Source organism: Nicotiana tomentosiformis, chromosome 10 (assembly GCF_000390325.3).
Source record: "Nicotiana tomentosiformis chromosome 10, ASM39032v3, whole genome shotgun sequence".
NCBI classification, from domain to species: Eukaryota; Viridiplantae; Streptophyta; class Magnoliopsida; order Solanales; family Solanaceae; genus Nicotiana; species Nicotiana tomentosiformis.
Genome location: NC_090821.1, coordinates 9183352 through 9205032, shown reverse-complemented (window position 1 = coordinate 9205032; position 21681 = coordinate 9183352). Strand labels below are relative to the sequence as shown.

At 39.9% G+C, this 21681-nt stretch overlaps 1 protein-coding gene across 1 annotated transcript; it reads left to right on the top strand.

Annotated features, from left to right (window-relative positions):
* The first annotated feature begins 2849 nt into the window (after positions 1–2849).
* On the top strand, positions 2850–3397 carry LOC138899733 (pectinesterase inhibitor 10-like). The gene is made up of 2 exons (XM_070186424.1): positions 2850–3293; positions 3392–3397. The coding sequence occupies exons 1-2, from the start codon at positions 2850–2852 to the stop codon at positions 3395–3397; spliced, it is 450 nt and encodes a 149-aa protein (XP_070042525.1).
* Positions 3398–21681: the final 18284 nt, after the last annotated feature.

The window sequence follows — 21681 nt, the reverse complement described above, 5'->3', positions numbered from 1 at the left end:
AAGCATTTTGATAGAGTATTCCCAGATTTTACTAATGAACCAAGAAATATTAGGTTGGGTTTATGTGCTGATGGATTCACTCCATTTTCTGTCTCTGCTGAACCATATTCATGTTGGCCAGTGTTTGTTACGACGTATAATCTTCCTCCTGAGTTATGTATGACAAGTCCATATTTGTTCCTAACTTGCATTATTCCAGGTCCACGCAATCCGAAAAGATTGATTGATGTATACTTGCAACCTTTAATTGATGAGTTAAAGTTATTGTGGCATGAAGGTGTGGAAGCATATGATATATCAACTAAACAAAACTTCAGATTGCATGCTGCTTTGATGTGGACTATAAATAATTTTTCTGCTTATGGAATATTATCCGGGTAGTCGACTGCGGGAAAGTTAGCTTGCCCAACTTGTATGGAAGATACAAAATCATTCACGTTGAAACATGGAGGAAAGAACACATAGTTTGACTGCCACCGTCGATTCTTGCCTAGGGATCACGAGTTTAGGAGAAATACCAGTGCATTTATGAAGAACTAAACTGATTATGAGGAGCCACCGTCAGTATTGTCACCAGAAGAAATTTGGAACAGAGTTAGGAGTATACCTAAGGTAACAGAGTCTCCAATGTCTAATAAGATACCTGGTTATGGTGTTACGCATAATTGGACTAAACAGAGCATATTCTAGGAGTTACCTTATTGGAAGCATAATCTTCTTCGGCATAATTTGGATGTTATGCATATCGAGAAAAACTTTTTTGATAACTTGTTTAATACTGTAATGGATGTCAATAACAAGACAAAAGATAACTTGAAGGCAAGGATGGACTTGAAGGAATATTGTAGGCGAAGTGAGCTGTACCTGACATACTTGAACAACAAAGATTCAGAAGCCCAAGTCTAGTTACACATTCACTTTGGATGAGAGAAGAGAGATTTGTGATTGGGTTAAGAATTTGAGGATGCCTGATGGATACGCGTCAAACATATCCAGGTGTGTTGACATGAAAGAAGGGAAGTTGACATCTATGAAAAGCCACGATTGTCACATTTTCCTCGAATCTTTGATGCATGTTGCACTCAAAGCCTTGCCTGATAGAATATGGAAACCCATTACTGAGATATATTTATTTTTCAAGGAGTTATGTTCTAGCACATTGAAGGTGGAGAACCTAGCTTACATGGAGAGTAACATTTGCATAATTTTAAACAAGTTGGCAAAAAAATTTCCTCTTGGATTTTTTGATGTAATGGAATATCTTCCAATTCATCTTGCGCAAGAGGCACGACTTGGAGGGCCAGTTCAATGTAGATGGATGTATCCTTACGAGAGGTAACAATTTTAAGTTATTTTCCCTTGACGTGTTTTTATTAAACATTATTTCATCTAAAGATTGTGTTATGTAGGGCGATTGGAAAATGTAAGCGGACCGTGAAAAATAGATCCAGGATTGAGGGATCGATATGCGAGGCACATCTGGCTAAAGAAACTTCTTTTTTCTGTTCATATTATTTTGAACATGATGTGCCATGTTTGAGAAATAGGCCAAATCAGCATGATGATGGAGGCATTACTGATCCTTTGGCCCCACCATTTTCCATATTTAATCAACCGGGTAGAGGTCCAAAAACTACTAAAAAGAGAAATCTGACTGAGATGGAGAAAAAGTCTGCTACAACACATGTGTTGTTGAATTGTCCGGAGGTCCAACCTTATTATAAGTAAGTCTTAATTTATATTAACTACGATTATCATAAGATCAAAGTTCTTTTAACTAACTAAAGTTGTAATTTTGTCAGAAGTTACTTTATAGGTATAAATGAGCATGATGCTGTTTATCCAAGATTTTCGGAGTGGTTTAAGGAGTTTGTAAGTTTTATTTTGTGGGTACAAATTAATTACATGTATATTTCAAATTCTAACTTTTCTTTAACTCTATATAGGTTTATAATCCAGCCAATGGCATAAATGACCCATTTTTGCGTGATATAGCTTGGGGACCTGACCTAAAAGTCAGAATGATGTCTAAGTACTTTGTTAATGGATACAAATTTCATACAGAAGAATGGTCTAAGAATAAGAGAACCAATAATAGCGGGGTGTGGGTAAAGGGTGATGGAGATGTTGATTATTATGGTGTGCTCCGAGAGATTTTAGAACTAGAGTATTTTGGTTGGCCGAAAAAAAAAATGGTTCTATTTCAGTGTAAGTGGTATGATCCAATACCTACTAGAGGTACAAAGGTTCACCCTCAGTACAAAATAATTAAAATTAACCACACGAAGAAGTATGAATTCTATGATCCATTTATCATTGCACAAAATGTGAAACAAGTGTATTATGTTCCTTATCCTTTGTGCAAGAATAAGTCCTCATAGAGGATAGTTATAAAACAAAGCCCGTAGGTAGAATAGAAGTTGAGGATGCACTAGAAGTCGCGTACCAGAATGACATTTCAACTATTCAAGAAAGGGTTGATGATGAATTAGTGGGTGAATTGCAGCATAGTGAAGGCATTTATGAAGAATATAATCCTTCGGTCCTTACTCGTAGATCAAATCGACACAATTTTAGGGAAGGAACATCCGGGGAAAACATAGAGGAAGATCTAGACGTTGAACATGAAACAAGCGAGGAAGAATCATTTGATGAAAATGAAACAAGTGATGGAGAAGAATTACTTGATGAAAATAAAACAAGTGATGATGAAGAATTAAATGATGAATATCAATCAAGCAGCGTGGATTGACATGTTGGTTTTTTTTCATTATTCATTTAATATGTTGAAGAATTACTTTATATTTGTTATGTTTTAATATATTTTATTATTTGCTTATATTACACAGATGGCACCTGGTAAAAAAAAGAAGACAAGACATGATTTCCAACATCCTCAACATACTTCAGGTCCCACTACCTCGTCTGTGCCATTTATGAGTCCTCCTCCGGATCATCATCATCAAACTTCAGGTCCCACTACCTCATCTGTGCCATTTATGAGACATCATCCTCCTCCTCCTCAGCAGACTTCATTGCCACCTGGCTTTTTCACTTTGCCCCCTTGTGATCCAGTTAAATATAAGCCTATCTCTAATTCACATAGCATGCACACTATACCATCTTATTCGCCAGCTTATCGTACTAGTCAGCATGGTGACTCCTTATTTATGCCTCCATCATCAGTGACTCCAACCCCAAGCTATCATGTTAGTCAGAATGATATGGCTCCATCTTCATCTCCATCATCATCCACTCCTAGCGTTTCTAGGCCGCATCTTGGAGGCTCTACTGTACCATCATCCCCATCCATTGATACATATACACCTGCTCCTGATGGTGCACAAACTCGGACTTTTGAAGAGATTGTAACATACGATTCTCTTCACAGAATTGATTATCATTCCTGATGGGACTACTGGGTAAGTAGTTACTTTATATTCGTTTGAATTTTTGAATATACTTTTAACATATGTTAATTTTAATCCAGGTTTGTTCCTTCCAATGAATCTACGAAGGTGGTTGTGGATTGTGTTAAAGCATTTTATCGAGATGCTTGGAGTAAATGGTCAGATATTCCGTACATTTACAGAGATCAGATGTGGAATCAATTTAGGGTACGAAACCAATAAATTTTATATTATTTATCAAATTACTCTTATTTCATCTAATGTTTTAAATTATTTTCAGACAAGGTGTGCATGGCTTCCCAAATATCATCAACAAATAAGTCATAATTTCGAGAAAAAAGGTAGTGATAGGCTTAAAAATATGTTGTATAAGGCTCGACTCGAACAAAAGATGCCTAGTTGGATACTAAAAGACATATGGAATAGACTTAATGTGATTTGGGCCTCTGAAGAATTTAAGAAGAGGAGCAACGCTGGAAAGGCTGCTCGGGCCTCCAATACGGGTGGCTCATTGCACACTGGAGGTTCAGTTAGTATGGAGACCCATCGAAGGAGAATGGTAACTTTCTTATTATATTTGCTTTGATTTTAACTATATGCGATTGAACTTTATCTAACTTAAATTATTTTTTCAGGAAAAGGAAAAAGGGAGGCGAGTTATTCCGTAGGTTGTCCTACGACATTGTTGTCTGGTGAGATGAGTTATTCGCAGGATCATGAAGAGGTGGAAGCATTACGAAAAGAAGTTGAAGAGTTGAAGGAGGAACGGAAAGAAGATCGTGCAAATTTTAACAAATTGTAGAGTCTAGTTGAGAAACTTATGAGCATGCATCAAGTTGATCCTTTGAATGACGAATATGACGGGGATAATGAGTTTTAGTTTATCGTGGTTGTGATGTTTAAGACATTATTATTTGTTATGGTTGGTTGTTTAGACTTGGTAACTGTTTAGACTTGACTATGATTGTAATGTTAAGATTTGATTGAATGGTGCTTGGATGTTTAACTTGTGTTAGGATGTTTTAGTTACAAATATTTATTTTTTCTTTAATTGTTTGTATTTTATGTGTTTGATTAGTTGAAATGGTGGATTAATTAGTAGGAATGGTGGATTGATTCTTTAGTTGCTGTAATTTTGAATTGACAGGTGGTATTGTTTTAAAATAGTCGAAATTTGTCAAAATATTTGTAATTTTCCGACTGAATTCTGACTAAAGTCATCGTAAAATGCTTTAAATCTTTCCAGAATTATAACATTCTGCGACCGCAGCAGTGGGAAAATTAAATAAATAAATAATATTAAAATAGTTTTGCGACCGCAGTAGTGGGAAATATAAATAAATAAATAATATTTAATTAGAATTGCGATTGCATTAGTGGGAAAGCTTAAATAAAATTAAAATATTTTTTGATATTTGCGACCAATATGGTGGGAAAGATTATATAAAATTATAATTATTTTTAAGTTTTGCGACCGAAGTGTGGAAAATATAATATAAAATTAAAATTGAATTTAAATACTTTGCGACCGCGTCAGTCGGACAGTTGACAACATGTGTTAGTCCTTTTCTATTTTCTCTTTCTGACCGATGTAGTCACAAATTACAGACAGATTCAGTCGCAAATTATTTCAAACCAGCTATTTTGCGACCGCGTTATTTCAGTCTGAATGTGGTCAAAAATTAGCATTTTATGACCGCATGCCGACCGTATTCGCAGTCAGAAAATAGCTATTTTCTAGTAGTGTCAAGAACTTGCTTAAATGAGATGGTTTGATCGAAGTGGGAGTGACAGAGTAAGGCATAGATTATGTGGTAGGATAACCACGTGGTTTGAGAAAGTTTAGGGCGATTTGGGAATTGTGATGGAAGGTGATTTGGTCTACGGACTTTATTTGGAATAGTGGCTACTGTACCGAGGGAGATTGGATATGGTAGAAAAGAGTTTGCTTGAAATAAAGAGGGGTGTGAGGATTTGATTATCGTTCCGAATGCAACATGACTTCGAGTTTGGAATGTATTGTCGGACTTTCAGTTGATGTCTATGGGGAATGAACCGACTTTTACAGCTGGCAGATAAGTATGGGCTCCGGAGGCATCACTGAATTCGTGGTAGTTGTACCCAATGAAGCGTCATGGGAAGATGTTGGTATGGTGTTTCCACAAGTGGGTTAGCTCCTGTGAACAGGTTGACAGTTGCGTGATTTTGATGAGGAATTCTACTTACTACCCAGTAGAAGGTCAAATATGCGATCGTGGCTGATAATTTGGTATGTTCATGAGAAGTTTAACAAGTGATTTCGAGGACTTTGGCGGGTTAAATATGCGAGATCATGGTAATTGAGAAGGAGGAATCTTTGTGGGTTCTAGGTTTATGTAATTGTAGCTTTAAGCTAAGTAGGGGAGCCCCACCGTCTATGATTGGATCGTGTGGTTGTCTGCTTGTGCGGTTTTTGGTTATCAGTGCATTGGTGGGTTATTATAACTAAGAAGAAAAAAAAACATCAGGGGTAATTCGAAAGAACTTGATGAATGTGTGTTATACTTGGCCTTATCGATTCAGGCGCAAGTTTTGGGAAGACTCAGAGTTTATGCTTCTTGTGGATGTGATGTACAAGGAAAAGAATTCATTTGGTTGCTTCTTTGGGAGTGTTCATGTGCTAACAGAGTGTTGGAGTTTGATTATACTCAGGACCAAGTCAGAGTGGGTGACTCCCAATAGTGGCTGTAATGGCTTCAAGGATGTAAGCACGGTGTCTAAGGATTTTGGGTCTGTTGTGTGGTTAAAGATAGAGTCTTTGCAGTGAGTATTGAGACAATCTGATCTCGTGATTTGGGTCACTCGGGATGAGTGTTGATCGAGTTTTGTTATGTGTTTGAATGGAACTATTATTATTTCTAAGGCATGCCAAGAATAAATCGGAGGAAGTTGGGTCGGTTGGTAATGGTTTGAATCAACGTGATTGAGGCAATGATCAATTCCTTCAGCGTGTTAGTGTTATACAAGTGATTTGTGTCGGTACGTACGGGCTTGATAGCTGCCATAATTTGATTGATTTGGGAAGGTATTTGATTCTAATTTCCTCGTTATGTGTAGATGGATCCTGAAAGAGTTATGGTAGTTTAGACCACAACTTGAGGTTTGTATTTTCTGTGGTTATGTGTTGCCATGGAATTCGGTTGTTTGTTGCCATGGTTCTTCTGAAATGAGTTGAGTGAAAGGGATTTTAGCCAATGATGTGTTCATTCTACTAGTAGTTCAGTGGTTATGAGAAATTCTTATACTCTCGCATAGCGGCACGATAGGTGCAGTGAGATGCATGGGAATTGGAAGTTGAGGATCAAGGTTGCGGTTCGGTGTTGACAAGAATGTCATGAGCTCGGATGAGCAGGGAAGAATTCAGGTGTTCAGAGTAAGCTAGCATTTTCTTTAGTATCACCTGAGAATGGTGTCATGTGTAAGAGGTTTTGTGTATTGAATTGCGGACTCTTGGAATCGATATAGGTGTGACATGATAGTTACTTGATTGTTAAGGATTGAAACCAATTATGAAGATTTTGGTACTATCGCTAATGTGAGGGTTTATGCTTAACAGACGTTTTATTCCTTGGGTTGTGGACTGTGTGAGTTTGTTCCGAATTTGACGGTTGTTCTTATGTGTCATGGAAAAGGTTATCGTGGATCCTTGAAAGGTTATTAGCCCAGTATGGTATGATCAGAATTGGCTTTACGTCCGTTGATGGGTCTAATGTGAATGTGTGCTCTACATCAAGCCATATGTGTTCATTCAGCATAGCATTGCTTATGGAGGAGTCTTTGGTCATTGGATGTTATTCTCGTCGTCAGTTATTTCATGTAATACTCTATTATGTCATATGGGTTGTGAGACGGCTTGATTATCCGCACATGTTTTGAGGTCCCGTGTAGCTTGTGGTATTATATGAGTAGGAAGGCTATCGAGATGCAGGTCATTTATCGCACCTTAGTTGTGCTTGGGTTTTATAGTGTATGGCGCTATCCGTCTCCCCAGGGTTATATTTTTGCACTTGGCGTGCTTGTGGTCGATATTCGGTCTTTCATAGGTATGAGCATTATGGCTTGATGGGTATTTCATTTTTTATTGTTATGTGTGGATCGGGTGGCATGCGCCACGAGTACGTTGTTTGGATCGGGTTGCACGCTGCAACAGTATCATGTTTGGATCAGGTTTCATACCGCAACAGTATCATGTATGGATTGGGTTGCACGCCGCAACAGTGAGATGTTGAGTATGGTTCCCTACATCTATTCCTCTGTATTTGGTTTCTCATTCTCTGAGAAGGGTTCATAGCATCTGTTCGATCATTTTATTCGTTATGCGGGCTTGGTAGTTCTTTTCCAGAGTTCATTCCTCTTTATGTGTCACATTTGAGTTTGTAGCTTGTTGGCGCATTGATGGCGTCATATGAGATTTTTGGCAGTGTTTGAGATGGCTTATTGCCTGAGCAACTTGTACTGGGTGAGACAATGTTATTGGACATGGGATCAGTGCGATCAGAGTTATGAAGGGTATATTAAAGAGCAAATATCGTTATTCGGTCCAAAACGAGGTAATGGTTCCTGTCAGGAGGAGAGACTCTATGATTTATTGATTGAGTTAGGTGGTTGTGAGTTTTTACACATCTCTTCCGTCATGACGGTATCGCGAGAGTTGGAACAAGACTTATATGTGTTATGAGGTATACTACGGGCTTCGGGTTAGTGAAATTTTAGTTGTTGTGCTTGGAGGAGGTTACCTTGGGCAAATGAGTTATGCAACGCGTTGTGTGATGTCAGCATGGGTGCATGATCATGTTTTGGTACAGTGTGTAGTGACTGATACAGTGTTCGTATGTTAGAATCAGGTCTTGTAGAGAAATTCGAAGATTGTAATTTGGTTCTAAGGCTTATTGACTAAATAAAAAGGGAGGATCTTCAGTCTAGCTCTAGCTAATATGCTTAGCTAGGTTGTGGTGGCACGGACAGGTGCACGAGGTGTGAAACAGTAATTTTGGACAACTCCGGAGCAGTTCTTGGCACGTTCGAGAACGAACGTATGTTTAAGTGGGGGAGAATGTAATGACTCGACCGGTCATTTTGAGCTCTAGCATGTCGTTCGGCGGTTTGGGGCCTTGAGTAGCTTCACTTCAGGTATTATGACTTGTACGTGTGGTCGGAATTGAATTTCGGGAAGTTCGGAGTTGATTTGGATAGAAAATTCTAAATTCGACAATTTTAAGTTGGAATAATTGACTAAGATTTGACTTTTGAGTAAACGACCTCGGAATCAGAATTTAAATATTTTAATAGGTTCGTATGATAATTTCAAACTTGGGCGTATTACCGAGTTCAGTACCGGGTGGTCCGGGAGCATTTCAGCACCTATTATGGAAGGTTGGCATTTTGGAAGTTTAAAAAATTCTTAAGTTTGATTTGAAATGAATTTTTGTGTTAACGATGTCCGTTCGAAGTTCTGATCCTTGGAATAGGTTCGTATCGTGATTTGTGACTTGCATGTAAAGTTTGGCGTCATTCTAGGATGTTTAAGTGTAATTCGGACGCGTTCGGCGAAGTTGGAAGGTTGGAAAGTTAAAAGAAAGGTTTTGGCTGTCGATTTGTAATTTTGATGTTGTTTGACGTGATTCGAGGTTTTGATTAAGTCCGTATCATGTTGTGGGATGTGTTGGTATGTTTGGACGGGGTCCCGGGGGCCTCGGGTGCGAATCAGATTGGAAACGGATTGAGTTTAGACTTGGAAGATCTGCTGAAGCTTAAGGCTTCTGGTACGATCGCACCTGCCCGCAAAACCGGCCCAAGGGTCACAGAAGCGGTAGAGAGTGAGGATGGATAGATTCGCAGGTGCGAGGAATTTACCGCACCTGCAGGCTCACAGATTCAGGCGGAGAAGCGCATAAGCGGAAATGGTCTGGGGCTGGATGATCGCAGGTGCGAGTTCTGTAGCATACCTGCGGAGCCGTAGGAGCAATCATGGGTGCGGAGTGGTGCTCGAGCTGGGGAGTCCGCAGATGCGGAGGATTTCTGCAGAAGCGGATGCGCACCTGCAGTTGGATGGCTGCAGAAGTGGAGAAAGTTGGCACCTTGGGGGAAGCTGCATCTACGGGGAAGCTTCCGCAGAAGTGGAGCCGCAGACGCGCAAGGCGTTCCGCAGGTGCGGAAAGTCAGCTGGGCAGATTGTTTAAAAATCGAGATTTTGCTAATTTCACTCATTTTCTCTCTTGGTTTGGAAGATTTTCATCATCTATGGCAAGGTAAGTTATTCCCACCTATTGTAAGTTAAATACATGGATTCTATAAGGATTTAAACACGGAAATTAGTAGAAATTGTGGGATTTTGGGAGAAAACCTAGAATTTGGTATTATTGGAATTTTACCACGAAATTAGACATGAAAATTGGAATAAATTATATATTTGAGTTCGTGGTGTTATGGGTAAAGTTTATCTTTGAAATTTTCTGAATCTGGGTGCGTGGGCCTGAGGGTTGACTTTGTTGGCTTTTAAGCGAAATTGGGAATCATTATAAATTATTAAATTATACGTATTGGGGTATATTTTGATTGGTTTGCATGTTGTTTGACTAGTTTTGGAGAGACGAGCATCGGGTTGAGGTGTTTGAGTGGCGTTGGAGCCGGTTATGGAACTTCGGAGTGAGGTAAGTCTCCTGTCTAATCTTGTGAGGGGGAAATTACCCCGTAGGTATTATATTCTTATGTGCTACATGTTATGGGAACTACACACGTACGAGGTGACGCGTGTCCGTGTGTATGCCAGAATTCCTGATTATGTCCGAGTAGACTTAGGCTCACGACATGTTATAATTGTACTATTTGAGTTATATTTCCTTGTTTAAATTCCTTTATTTTACGTTACAACTTGAGACTAGACTTGCATAGAGTGATAGACTTGATTTTGTAAAGATTCGACGGGCTTCATGATTAGCCGCGGAATAATTGTACTCTCCTTACGAATTTCTCCCGTGTTGTGCATTTTCATTGAAAAGCTTCCTTAAAATTCATAACTCTCGCGTTTATTCGTGGATGGGGTCAAGGAGCTATTAAAGCTTCTTATTCTAATGGGATCGGGCCATTCGCCTCGACAGTATAATAGGTACATATATGGTTCGTGTCATTTAACCCTCGGCAGTGCGCACATTATGATGGGATCGGGTCATTCGCCTCGGCAGGATTATGTATCACACTCTCATAGGAGCAGGTCGTTCGCCTCGGCAATATAATAGATGTATCTATGGTTTGTGTCGTTCGACCCTCGGCAGTGCACACATTATGATGGGATCGGGTCGTATGCCTCGGAATTTCTCTAAAATACCCTTATCAAATGGTGCATAATATTTGGCAAGAAGCCAGTGTATTTGTGATTTTTCCTGATTTGAGTTGTGACGACCTATCTGGTAAGGTCCATTATATATATATATATATATATATATAGACACACACACACACACACTCCGATTGAGGAGGTAATTACTAGCTGAGAGCATGAGTTTATTGTTGAGAGGAGGATTTTACCACGTATTTATACTTGTTATTTCGTTTATTTACTCTGACTCACATTTGTTACTTTTACTGTATCTATCTTATTGGACCACTAGTAGGTATCGATGTTGACCCCTCGTCACTACTTCTCTGAGGTTAGCCTAGATACTTACTAGGTACACGTTGATTTACGTACGCATACTACACTTGCTGCACTTATTATGCAGGTACATATATGTCTGGTGGTCTTTTGGGCGCAAAAGCGCGGCTATTGCGGGGACTTTACTGTGAGCTGCATTCCACTTTACGATCTGCAGCCTGCAGAGTCTCTATCAGAGTTATTTATATTCTCCTGTCTAATTCGTATTCCAAACAGATGTTGTATTTTGTTATATTTCCTAGTTGATACTCATGCACTTGTGACACCGAGTTTTGGGGGTTATTACGGGTTGTTTATTATTGTAGTTTGTATAAATATTATCATTTACCCTGTAAATTCTATTTTATACTATTTAATTGATGGAAATTATGATTTCAAAGTAATAAAATGAGCAAACAAGTTGATCAATCACTGTGGGCTCGCCTGACGGCGGTGTTAGGCGCCATCACGACCTTTAGTGGATTTCAGGTCGTGACATTATCGCACAGTGTTGGTGTAATGGTAGAGTGCTTTTTTATGTGTCGGGACAGTGAATGACTTGAAAGAAGGATTTTTCAGTGCATGATTTAGAGGTTCAATATTTAATTACAGCAACGGAAAGGCAATCGGACTATAGATGTCCAGGTTTGGTTGATGAAGTAATGAGACTTGATATTTTTGTAGCGTGGTGGAATTCTCATATGTGATGTGGTGTCATCATCCTTGTTCGAACACATTAGGGTTCCTCGGTGTTATGGTCTTCTTTGATTTGCCTTCGGGGCAGGGTGTTGTGAAATGGTGCCTGAGGAGAGGTTGTCAGAGATAGCGGTGTGTAGCAGTTCAGAATTGACTTGGTATTTCTAATGTTGATAGCTCGAGAAAGATGATCTTCTAGGAGGTTTAGAATTGGTAGCAATTCATTAGTTCCGGTGCTACAAGTATGGATTTGATTTGAGGAAACATTGGGCAGCTAAGTATGAGGAAGGACATGGCGGGAGGTGTCTCGCGGTGGTTGAAATTACTAGCAGGTCAAGTACGAGAAGCGGGGGTCGAGAAGTTGCTTAAAGGAGATGGTTTGACCGAAGTGGGAGTGGCAGAGTAGTGTATAGATTATGTGGTAGGATAGCCACGTGCTTTGAGAAAGTTTAGGGCGATTTGGGAATCGTGATGGAAGGTGATTTGGCCTACGTATTTTATTTAAGATGGTGGCTACTATACCGAGGGAGATTGGATATGGCAGAAAGGAGTTTGCTTGAAATGAAGAGGGGTGTGAAGATTTGATTATTTTTTCGGATGCAACGTGACTTCGAGTTTGGAAATGCATTGTCGGACTGTCAGTTGATGTCAATGGGGGATGAACAGACTTTTACAGCTGGTTGGCGAGCATGGGCTCAGGAGAGTTTACTGATTTCGTGGTAGTTGTACCCAGTGCAGCATCATTGGAAGATGTCGATAAGGAATTCCACGGGTGGGTGATCTCCTGTGAGCAGATTAGCGGTTACGTGATTCTGATGAAGTATCTGTGAAGATTTCTACTTACTACGGGACAAAAGGTTGAATATGCGATTGTGGCAGTTAATTCGGAATGTTAATGAGAAGTTTGAAAAAAGATTTCAATGAATTTGGCGCGTTAAAGGTGCGAGATCATGGTAATTGAGAAGGAGGAATCCTCGTGGGTTCTGGGTTTATGTAAGGGTAGCTTAAAGATAAGTGGGGGAGCCACACCGTCTATGATTGGATCATGTGGTTGTCTGCTTGTGCGGTTTCTGGTTATCAGTGTATTGGTAGGTTATTATGACCGAGGAATAAAAACATCAGGGGTAATTCAGGCAAACAACTTGATGGATGTGTGCTATATTTGGCTTTATCAATTCATGTTCAGGTTTTTGGGAAGACTCAGAGTTTATGCTTTTTTTGGATATGATGTACAAGGGAAAGCGTTTAGCCGATTGCTTCTTTGAGAGGGTGTTCACGTACTAGTAGAGCATAGGAGTTGGTTATATTTGTGACTAGGTCAAAGTGGGTGACTCTCGATGACAGTCCTAGTGGGTTCATGAATTAAAGTGGAGTGCCTAAGGATTTTGGGTCCGTTGTATGGCTAAGGATCGAGTTGTTGCAGTGGATTATGAAAGGGGGCTTGGAGTGTTCTATGTTATCATCGGGCCTGCAGGGCAGTATTAGAGGAAAGGGAGAAATAACTGCGGATTTGCGGAAGGTCTTTCAGAAAGGGTGTACCAGTTGGAGATGCTATTGTGCGTATAAGGAAGGTACGAGACGGTTCATGGGTATTGAGACGGCGTGGTCTCGTGAAGTGTGTCACTCGGGATGAGTGAAAAATAAGTTTGTTATATTTTGAATGGGGCTATTATTATTTCTAAGGTAAGTCAAGAGTAAATTGGAAGAAGTTGTGTCGGTTAGTAATGGGTCGAATCAGCATGATTGTGGCAATGATCAGTTCCTTCAGCGTGTTAGTTATACAGGTGATTCGTGGTTATACGTGTGGGCTTGACAGCCACACGTACAGTTGCATTATGGCGGAAGAGTTATGGCGGTTTAGACCACGACTTGAGGTTTGTATTATCTACGGTCGCGGGGATTCAGTTGCGTGTGGCAATGGTTCTTCTGAAAAGAGTTAAGTGAAAAGAGTTAAGGGACAGCCCCGAGCCACGCAGGGGAGAAGAAAAGAAAAAAGGCCCCGAGTTCACCGAGCTCGGAGAAAAAGAAAACGAGAAGGAGGCTGGTTCGTAAACTAAAGGAAACCTCCAGCTCCCGAGTGCTTGACTCGGAATCACTCCTCCGGCTTAGAGGCGAGCACGAGGAGGATGAAATCTTTGTGGCCCATGAACTATCTGTCCCCGAGGAACGGGTGGCAGTCGAGGGGGAAACAGAAGAGAATCCTCCTCAAGTTCGCGAGGCTGATGCCGAAGACTTACGAGATGCCAGCTCTGCCCTGCCAGGTGTTATAGATATTTCGGGGTCGCCTTCGTTCACATAATCAATGTTTCATGAAGCCCGAACGACGAAGGAGCGATCCCATGAAGGGGTCCATGGAGTGGATGATCTCCTCCGAGGCTTTTTTTTATGGTGTGGACTCATCCACCCCGGAGGATTTTACCGGCTTGGGTAACTTAGAGGTGCCGAGGAAAAGTCCACCCTCGGAGGCTGGCGGGTCGAGCTTGAGCCCAAGATTGACCGATTGGTTCCCCGCTCTGAGCATGGATCCAAGTCGGGAGTGGATTGTCGTTATCACCGTTCTGGAGGATGCTCGGATCCTTTATGCTCCTGTAAGGATAGCCAGTTACCTCCGATGTCTGGTAACCGAAGAAGACTAGGCCAAAATGAACGAGGTAGACGTGCCATGCCGGTTCAACGAAGCACAACATGCGTTGAATCGGGTAATACTTAATTATTCTCGATAATTTTAATATCTCTTCTAACATTTGAAATAATTTTTGATAATTCTAATATCTCTTTTCGTATTTGCAGGTCTCGGTGCTCCACCACGAAACCTTCCTCCGGTACCGAGATGAGCTGAGCCAACTCGAGGCCAAAGTCAAAGAGCTTGCTGAGAAGAGAGGCATGTATAAGCTTCTCAATGAGCAACGTGAAGGAGAAGTCAAGAGCCTTAGAGCCGAGTTGGACGCGGCCAAGAAAGAACACACCGACCTGTTGGAACAAGTAAAAATCTTTGAAGTTAGTGATGATGAGCTAGACACGGTATCTAACGGTCAGAATCCACAGGTCCAGCAGAAAATTGATCGGGTCGACCAGCTCCGGGCTGAGATGGACGAAGTCAAGGCCATGGCCGAGGAGTGGAAGGGAAAGATGGACCGATTGGCTTCGGAAAATGAGACTGCCTAGGAGCAACTGGCCTCGGTAGAGGCCCAAGTTCGATCGATGAAGGAGAAAGCTGAGACCCGGTCTTGAAATATCGAAGACCTCCAATCCCAACTGGGCTCGGCTATTGCCATATGGGATACCCTTACCAGGGAGCTTGAAGCAGCCAAGTCAGCGGCGAAAACAACCAGGGCCGACGCTGAAGAGATGGTGGCCCAGTACAAAGCCGATGCTGAGGTAGCTCAGGAATTCCTAAAGGCCATTGTCAAATATGTGAAGTGGCAGTCCCGAAGGGAGGCTCTCGAGGAGGTTCATGCTCAGGGATTCAATTTATCGGCCGAGCTCGAAAAGGTTAAGAGGCTCGAGGTCGAGGCCAAGAAGTTAGCGTACCCCAAGGATGAAGAATATTTTGAGGGTTTGGGCGGATCCGAGGCAAGGAAGACCCCGATGGCCCCGGTGACAAGGACGGCTTCGGCAAAGATTAAGCTTCTTAGGTTCCTTGTAGATTTTTCTTCGTTTTTGTACTTTTACATTTTGTTGAGGCCGTTTGGCCTTTGTAAAAATTTATATATATATATATATATATATATATACACGGCTTTTTTCCTTCACCAAATTTCAAGCCTGATTCTTTTTGATTTTTCTTTTATGATTGCAAATATTTTGGATGCCTTAGCACATAATAATTAGGTCTTGTTTGGAGGTTCGAACAATGTTCGTTCTCGATTTTATTTTACTTAAGACTCGTGGGGGCTTGGTATGACCACAAGATTTTCCCAAAGTGTTTACTTAAAATTTTTTATAATTTTACTGAGGGTAGCCTTCGAACTGGTTTAGAAATTTTGAAGGCCTTATGTTTTGGATACGGATCTCGGACGTCTCCGAAGCTTTCTAGGATGGTCGTAGTCTTTTAAGTTTGGGTATTTCCCAATGGGCTTATTATCCCCGAGCTTCATCGCCCGAGCTGTCCGGGCTTACCGATGACGATAGTCCCCGAGCGAGGGTGATCTCTTCGATTCAGACGGAGGTGGCCCTTGGGGCCGATGTCCTTAAGGTACAAAATTCAATATTTCTTGAGAGACAAAATATACATCTGCAAGGTAGAAACTTTCTTTTATTTCTGTGCAACATACAAAAATTGCAAATGTGTACAAATTTCATGTTGTGTCTTAAGTGGTCTATGTGGACACAGTTCATTTGACCTTTTGGCCCTTACAACAAATCCTATCCATCAAGCCCAGACTTGTTTAAGAATGAAGTTTTCTTCCTTGCTAAAATCATTACCTGAGGGTGATGGCCCCCAATATTCGAGGCCGATCTTTGAGAGGGCTAGGATATTGTTGATGTGAACCTTGACTCCGATTCATAGTCGGTCTTCAATTCTAAGTTAGCACGATACACAGTTGCCTTGTTAAAAAACTTGCCGGTAAAAAATAATTTGGGACAAAACCGGTTCAAGGGAAAAGGAGTACAACGCATGCTTTCAAGCCTAATAGTTGCATCATTCCTTGGTCGTCACCTTCAAGTGTTAGTCCAATCCGTAATATATTTAAAGAAAGGTAATGAATGGGGTCGTACCTTAGCAATAGTATCGTTTTAAGTGGGTTATGTTCCAGTTGTTTGGTAGCCGCTCACCATTTGCTGTTTCAAGTTTGTACGATCCTTTGCCAGTGATCTCAATAATTCGATATGGGCCTTCCCAATTCGGTCCTAGTTTCCCTTCATTCGGGTTCCGGTTGTTCAGTGTCACCTTTCTTAACACTAAGTCCCCGACATTGAAGTGTCAGAGGTTGGCTCTCTAATTGTAATATCTTTCGATCAGTTTCTTTTGGGAGGCCAACCGGATGAGGGTGGCCTCGCGACTTTCGTCTAATAGTTTCACGTTCATATTCATGGCCTCGTTATTTGACTCTTTGGTTACATATCGGAACCTGGGGCTCGGTTATCCTACTTCAACCGGTATAAGAGCTTTGGCATCGTAGACCAACGAGAATGGGGTGGCCTGTCGAAACCATTTTTGATCATAAGTCCCCGGTTATTTTTGACTGCGATCGCTTCTCCTTTCATTTCTCACAGGGTTTCATCCAAACCTGTTACCCCTATGATCACCGTTATACGGTTGATACCGATCCCTACTTAACCTTGGTTCTCGATCAATGTCTCTTTGGGATCTGTTACTAGCTCAGACGGGATAAACATACCCGGAAAGGCCCCAACCTAATCATCTTCGACCCTAGTTTTTGATTGATATCGGTTATGCACATCGGCCCAAGTTACAGCCGGATATTCTACCAGAGTTTGCTTCAACTGTAGCGAAGACAACAAGCTTCGAGTATTAAGTCCTTGGGTGAAGGCCTGAATGGCCCAATCGTCTGCCACCGACGGAAGGTCCATCTGTTCCATTTGAAACCTTGATACAAACTCCTTGAGCATCTCGTTATCTCTTTGCTTTACCTTGAAAAGGTCTGACTTCCTGGTCTCGACCTTGATGGATTCGGCGTGTGCTTTTACAAAAGCATCTGCAAGCATAGCAAATGAGTCAATAGAATTGGGGGGTAAGTTATGATACCATATCATAGATCCTTTCGACAAGGTCTCTTTGAACTTTTTTAGCAGGACAGATTCGATCTCATCATCTTCTAAGTCGTTCCCCTTGATGGCGCACGTGTACAAGGTCACATGTTCATTTGGATAAGTTTTTCCATTGTACTTAGGAATTTCAAGCATGCATGACTTTTTTGGGATCGGGTTTGGGGCTGCGCTCGGAGGAAAAGGTTTCTGAACAAACTTTTTGGAGTCTAGGCCCTTTAATATCGGTGGTGCTCCGGGGATTTGGTCGACCCTGGAGTTGTAGGTCTCCACCTTCTTGTCATTGGTTTCAATTTTCTTTTCTCCCGTTTCTACCCATTTGGTCAATTCCTCGAGCATCTTTATTATCTCAGGGTTGGTCCCAGGTTCAGCTTCATTTGGCCTATCTGCGACTGGTTCATTTCTGCGAGTGTTTTCCTGGGATGATTTGGGCATAACCCTACTGGGAGCGCGACTTTGGTTCTACAGTTGAGCTATCGCTGCATACTGAGTCAACAAGATTTTGAAGATCACCCGTAAGTTGATCCCATCTCCTTCACCGTCATGAGTATTTTGGGCCACCGATCGGACTTCCTCGTGGACGCTGTTCTCGGGATCGGTAGGCAAGTTCGTGTGGATGTCTATATGTGAGTTGGCATTGATCGGGTCTGTGGCCGGAATTCCATTGGAATCTACAAAGGGCACCTCGTTACCGAGCATTATGTTATCGTTCTCTCCATGGTGGCTAGACTTAGCATCCGTGTTTAGAGGGGCAGGTTGGGAGTTCGATATTTTAAACGTTGACATGAAATCAAAGACACTTCAAAGAACAGTGTGAAGTAGGGTGTCTTATGAAAATTTGTATCAAATTGCCACTATTATTCTTAGCCCCACGGTAGGCGCCAAACTATTTACCCTTAAAATCGGATAAAAAATAAATTTGTAAGTGGTTTTAAGGATACGCAGATTAATTTGATATAAAACGATAAATTGGGTTAGAATGAACAAATAGAAATACAGTAAATTCAAACCACGTGAGGTGGATGATTCCAGCTTTATTGAAATATTCACCCTCGATCCGGGCTCACGGTGGGTAATATTGATGAATAAAAGAAAAAGCTTAGAATAACAGTGAAAATAATAGTATATTGCCTTGGAATGCGTGTTACAATATGTTTAATGAATTATCAGACCTCCTTTATATAGTAGGGGAATCCTACTCTAAGTACAACTCTATAAAAGGTAAAAAAATCTTCTGTTTAACTGATTGCTGGTTCTACATTTTTACGTGTCGAGATCCGCGCTATGATATCCGGCCGGTCGCGAATATTACGGCCTTCTGTTGGTCGTGCTTGATTGCCCGACAATGTTCTCCGAAGTCTCTAAGTATTTGGATCGATCTCGAATCATGACCCCAATATTCTCGAGGGCAGATAATTGGCCCCTGAACTCTGACTCGATGAGACCCTTGTTTCGATTCCGAACCTTCGCAATCATATCTTGAGCTCATTTTACCCCGTTGGAGGTCGGAGTGTATCATGAGCTCGGATTTTACCCGTATACAGATATATTATACAAGTAAGTTAATGAGATAATTTTAAAATATATGTATGATCATACAATTATTACTTTGTGGGGTTGATGCTGAAAATGATAGTGAAATCTTAAAAAATGAAAGATGATAAATCAATCCTTGGCTTTTGGGATTTTATAATACAATTGATCGTTCCCACATAATTGTACGTTTTTCCATGTATAATTATTTATTCATGTTTTATTTTAATATTATTATTATTATTATTATTATATAATACGGTATATTTTATGATTCGATATACACATACAACGCATGTGCAGAGAAACTAGTACACCAAAAACATGTATTTATTAAATATATATTATGACAAGAAGTAAAACTTTAGAACCTCTATGTACAAATCCAAAACCATGACACAACACAAGTTTAGTTGTAATAATAGACCGACACAACTTGCAGAAAATCCCTAGTGCGCCGTTGTATATGAGGAATAATTGCAGTCAAGGGTGTTTATGGTTCGGTTTGGATCGGGTTTTTCATAAAAAGAAACCAAACCAAGTAAGTCGGTTCTTCAAATATTGAAACCAAACCAAACCAATTAAGTCGGTTTTTTATCGATTCGGTTTTTGTCGTTTTTTCGATTTTTTCGGTTATTTATCGGGTTTTTCTTAAATATGAAACATACACTACCAAACACATATTCTAGAGACTACATTTTCAATGTAACACTATCAAACCAATTGCTCTTTGAAAAACCTATCATTTAGCAAGATATATTGATGATAATTGAATCAACTAGTGATGAATAATTTAAGTACTCAATTAAAAATTGATTATTTTAACATGAAATAAATTCTTGTACTTAGCAAAAGAGAACTACTAATCAAACTAGAATATAAAGGCAAAGAATTAGATTATTATAATAGCAAAAAACTAGACTAAAAGTATAAACGACTAATATGTACCATAAAATTTTAGAAACTTTAGATAAAACACACACACACACACACACACACACACACACACACACATATAGTCGGTTTGGTTCGGATTTTTTCGATTAAAACCAAACCAAATTTGATCGGTTTTTAAAATTCAAAACCAAAACCAAACCAAACCTAAAAAGTATCAGTTTTTTTGATCGGTTTGATTCGATTTTCGATTTGATTCGATTTTTCAAATTTTTATGAACAACAAACGACCTGGTGCGATTTTTCGAGTTTTTATAAACAGCATGAATCAAACTAAAAAGTCTTCAAGCAATAGGCTTGCTTGGCGATGGCGATTTTAAGGAACATTCAAGCTAAGGTAGCTGAAATGGATAACTCCTATTCCTTTTAAGTGTGACCAATGACTGTCAAAACAGGTGATAGATAAGTACTAAAATTTCTTTAACTTTCTCACTTCACAATAACATTTTAAAACTTAGTTGATCTTTTTTTCTATATCCTAAACTGATAGCATATATTTTGAGATGCTAATTGCTAATGGAAGGATAATTAAGTACTTTTAATATCAGGACAATAATTTATAAAGGATAAAATCCTTTACCTTTTCCTCTTTATACCCTTTTATTTTTGGGGGGTTGGTTGGGAGGAGTAGACACTTCCATGACGAGTAGTAGTAGATATATTATACTAATAGAAATGATAGTGAATAGCCTGTTTCTATACAAATACTCATTTCATAAGAATTTTTAAAATATTATTTTAATTTAAGTATCATGTTTTGGGCTTGCGTTTTAGTATTGGGCTTATAGGTTCAGGAATAGTCCAATATAACCATGGTTTAGGTGACTAGCAACTCAAGCCCGTTTAAATCTTAACACACCATGAACCATGGGCTTGTACTAAGATCAAGATCCAGAAAGAATAGATTAAGGATTTAAGAGTGCCTTTGAATGTTTGAGAACTAAAATTCGTATCTAATTAAGTTGCAACTTCCTCATTATTTTACGTAATACCATGCTAGGTTTGAAGGTGATATGATAATCATGCTAAATTGACTGCAAGATTAGTCTATTGTCTCTAGAGAAATTGCATCATGCAACTTATTAATTTTGTCATTGACATAACCTGTTTAGTTTCTCTTTTTAGAGGAAAAAAAATCACTAAACCTTCCCGTACACTCCTAACTTATTTTACCTTTCTATTTTTTGCTTCAACCAAACTCAGTTAAAATTTATTGGCTCGATTAATTTAAAGTTACGCCATATAAAGCTCACTATAGGGGTCTTAGTGCTCATATCAAGGAGGAATCCATTCTCAGGGTTCCAAATTCATCGGTTCGATTAGTCCAATTCGCATCGTAAAAAGCATTATGCGAAATTGTAGCACTTCGTATTAAAGAAAACTTTATTCTTTGAACATTTAACATACTTTTTGACTACCGAACTTACCCCACATATTTATAGAAAATTTTGGAAAAACAAAAGGAAGCTTTTAATTGGCTATTTCTTTTTCTTTTCACCCCGATTGGCAATATTTGAAGCTCTCGATTTTTCACACACACACAATGGTCCGACCAAAGAGATATTTTAGCTAACTTTGGCTGTAGTCCTTTGCAGTAAGATCTTTTTTATTTTTTCTTTTAAAAGCAGACAAAAAAGACAAAACCCAATCCCTCCCTATTGAAATACACAAATTTAGACCCTTTTCTTT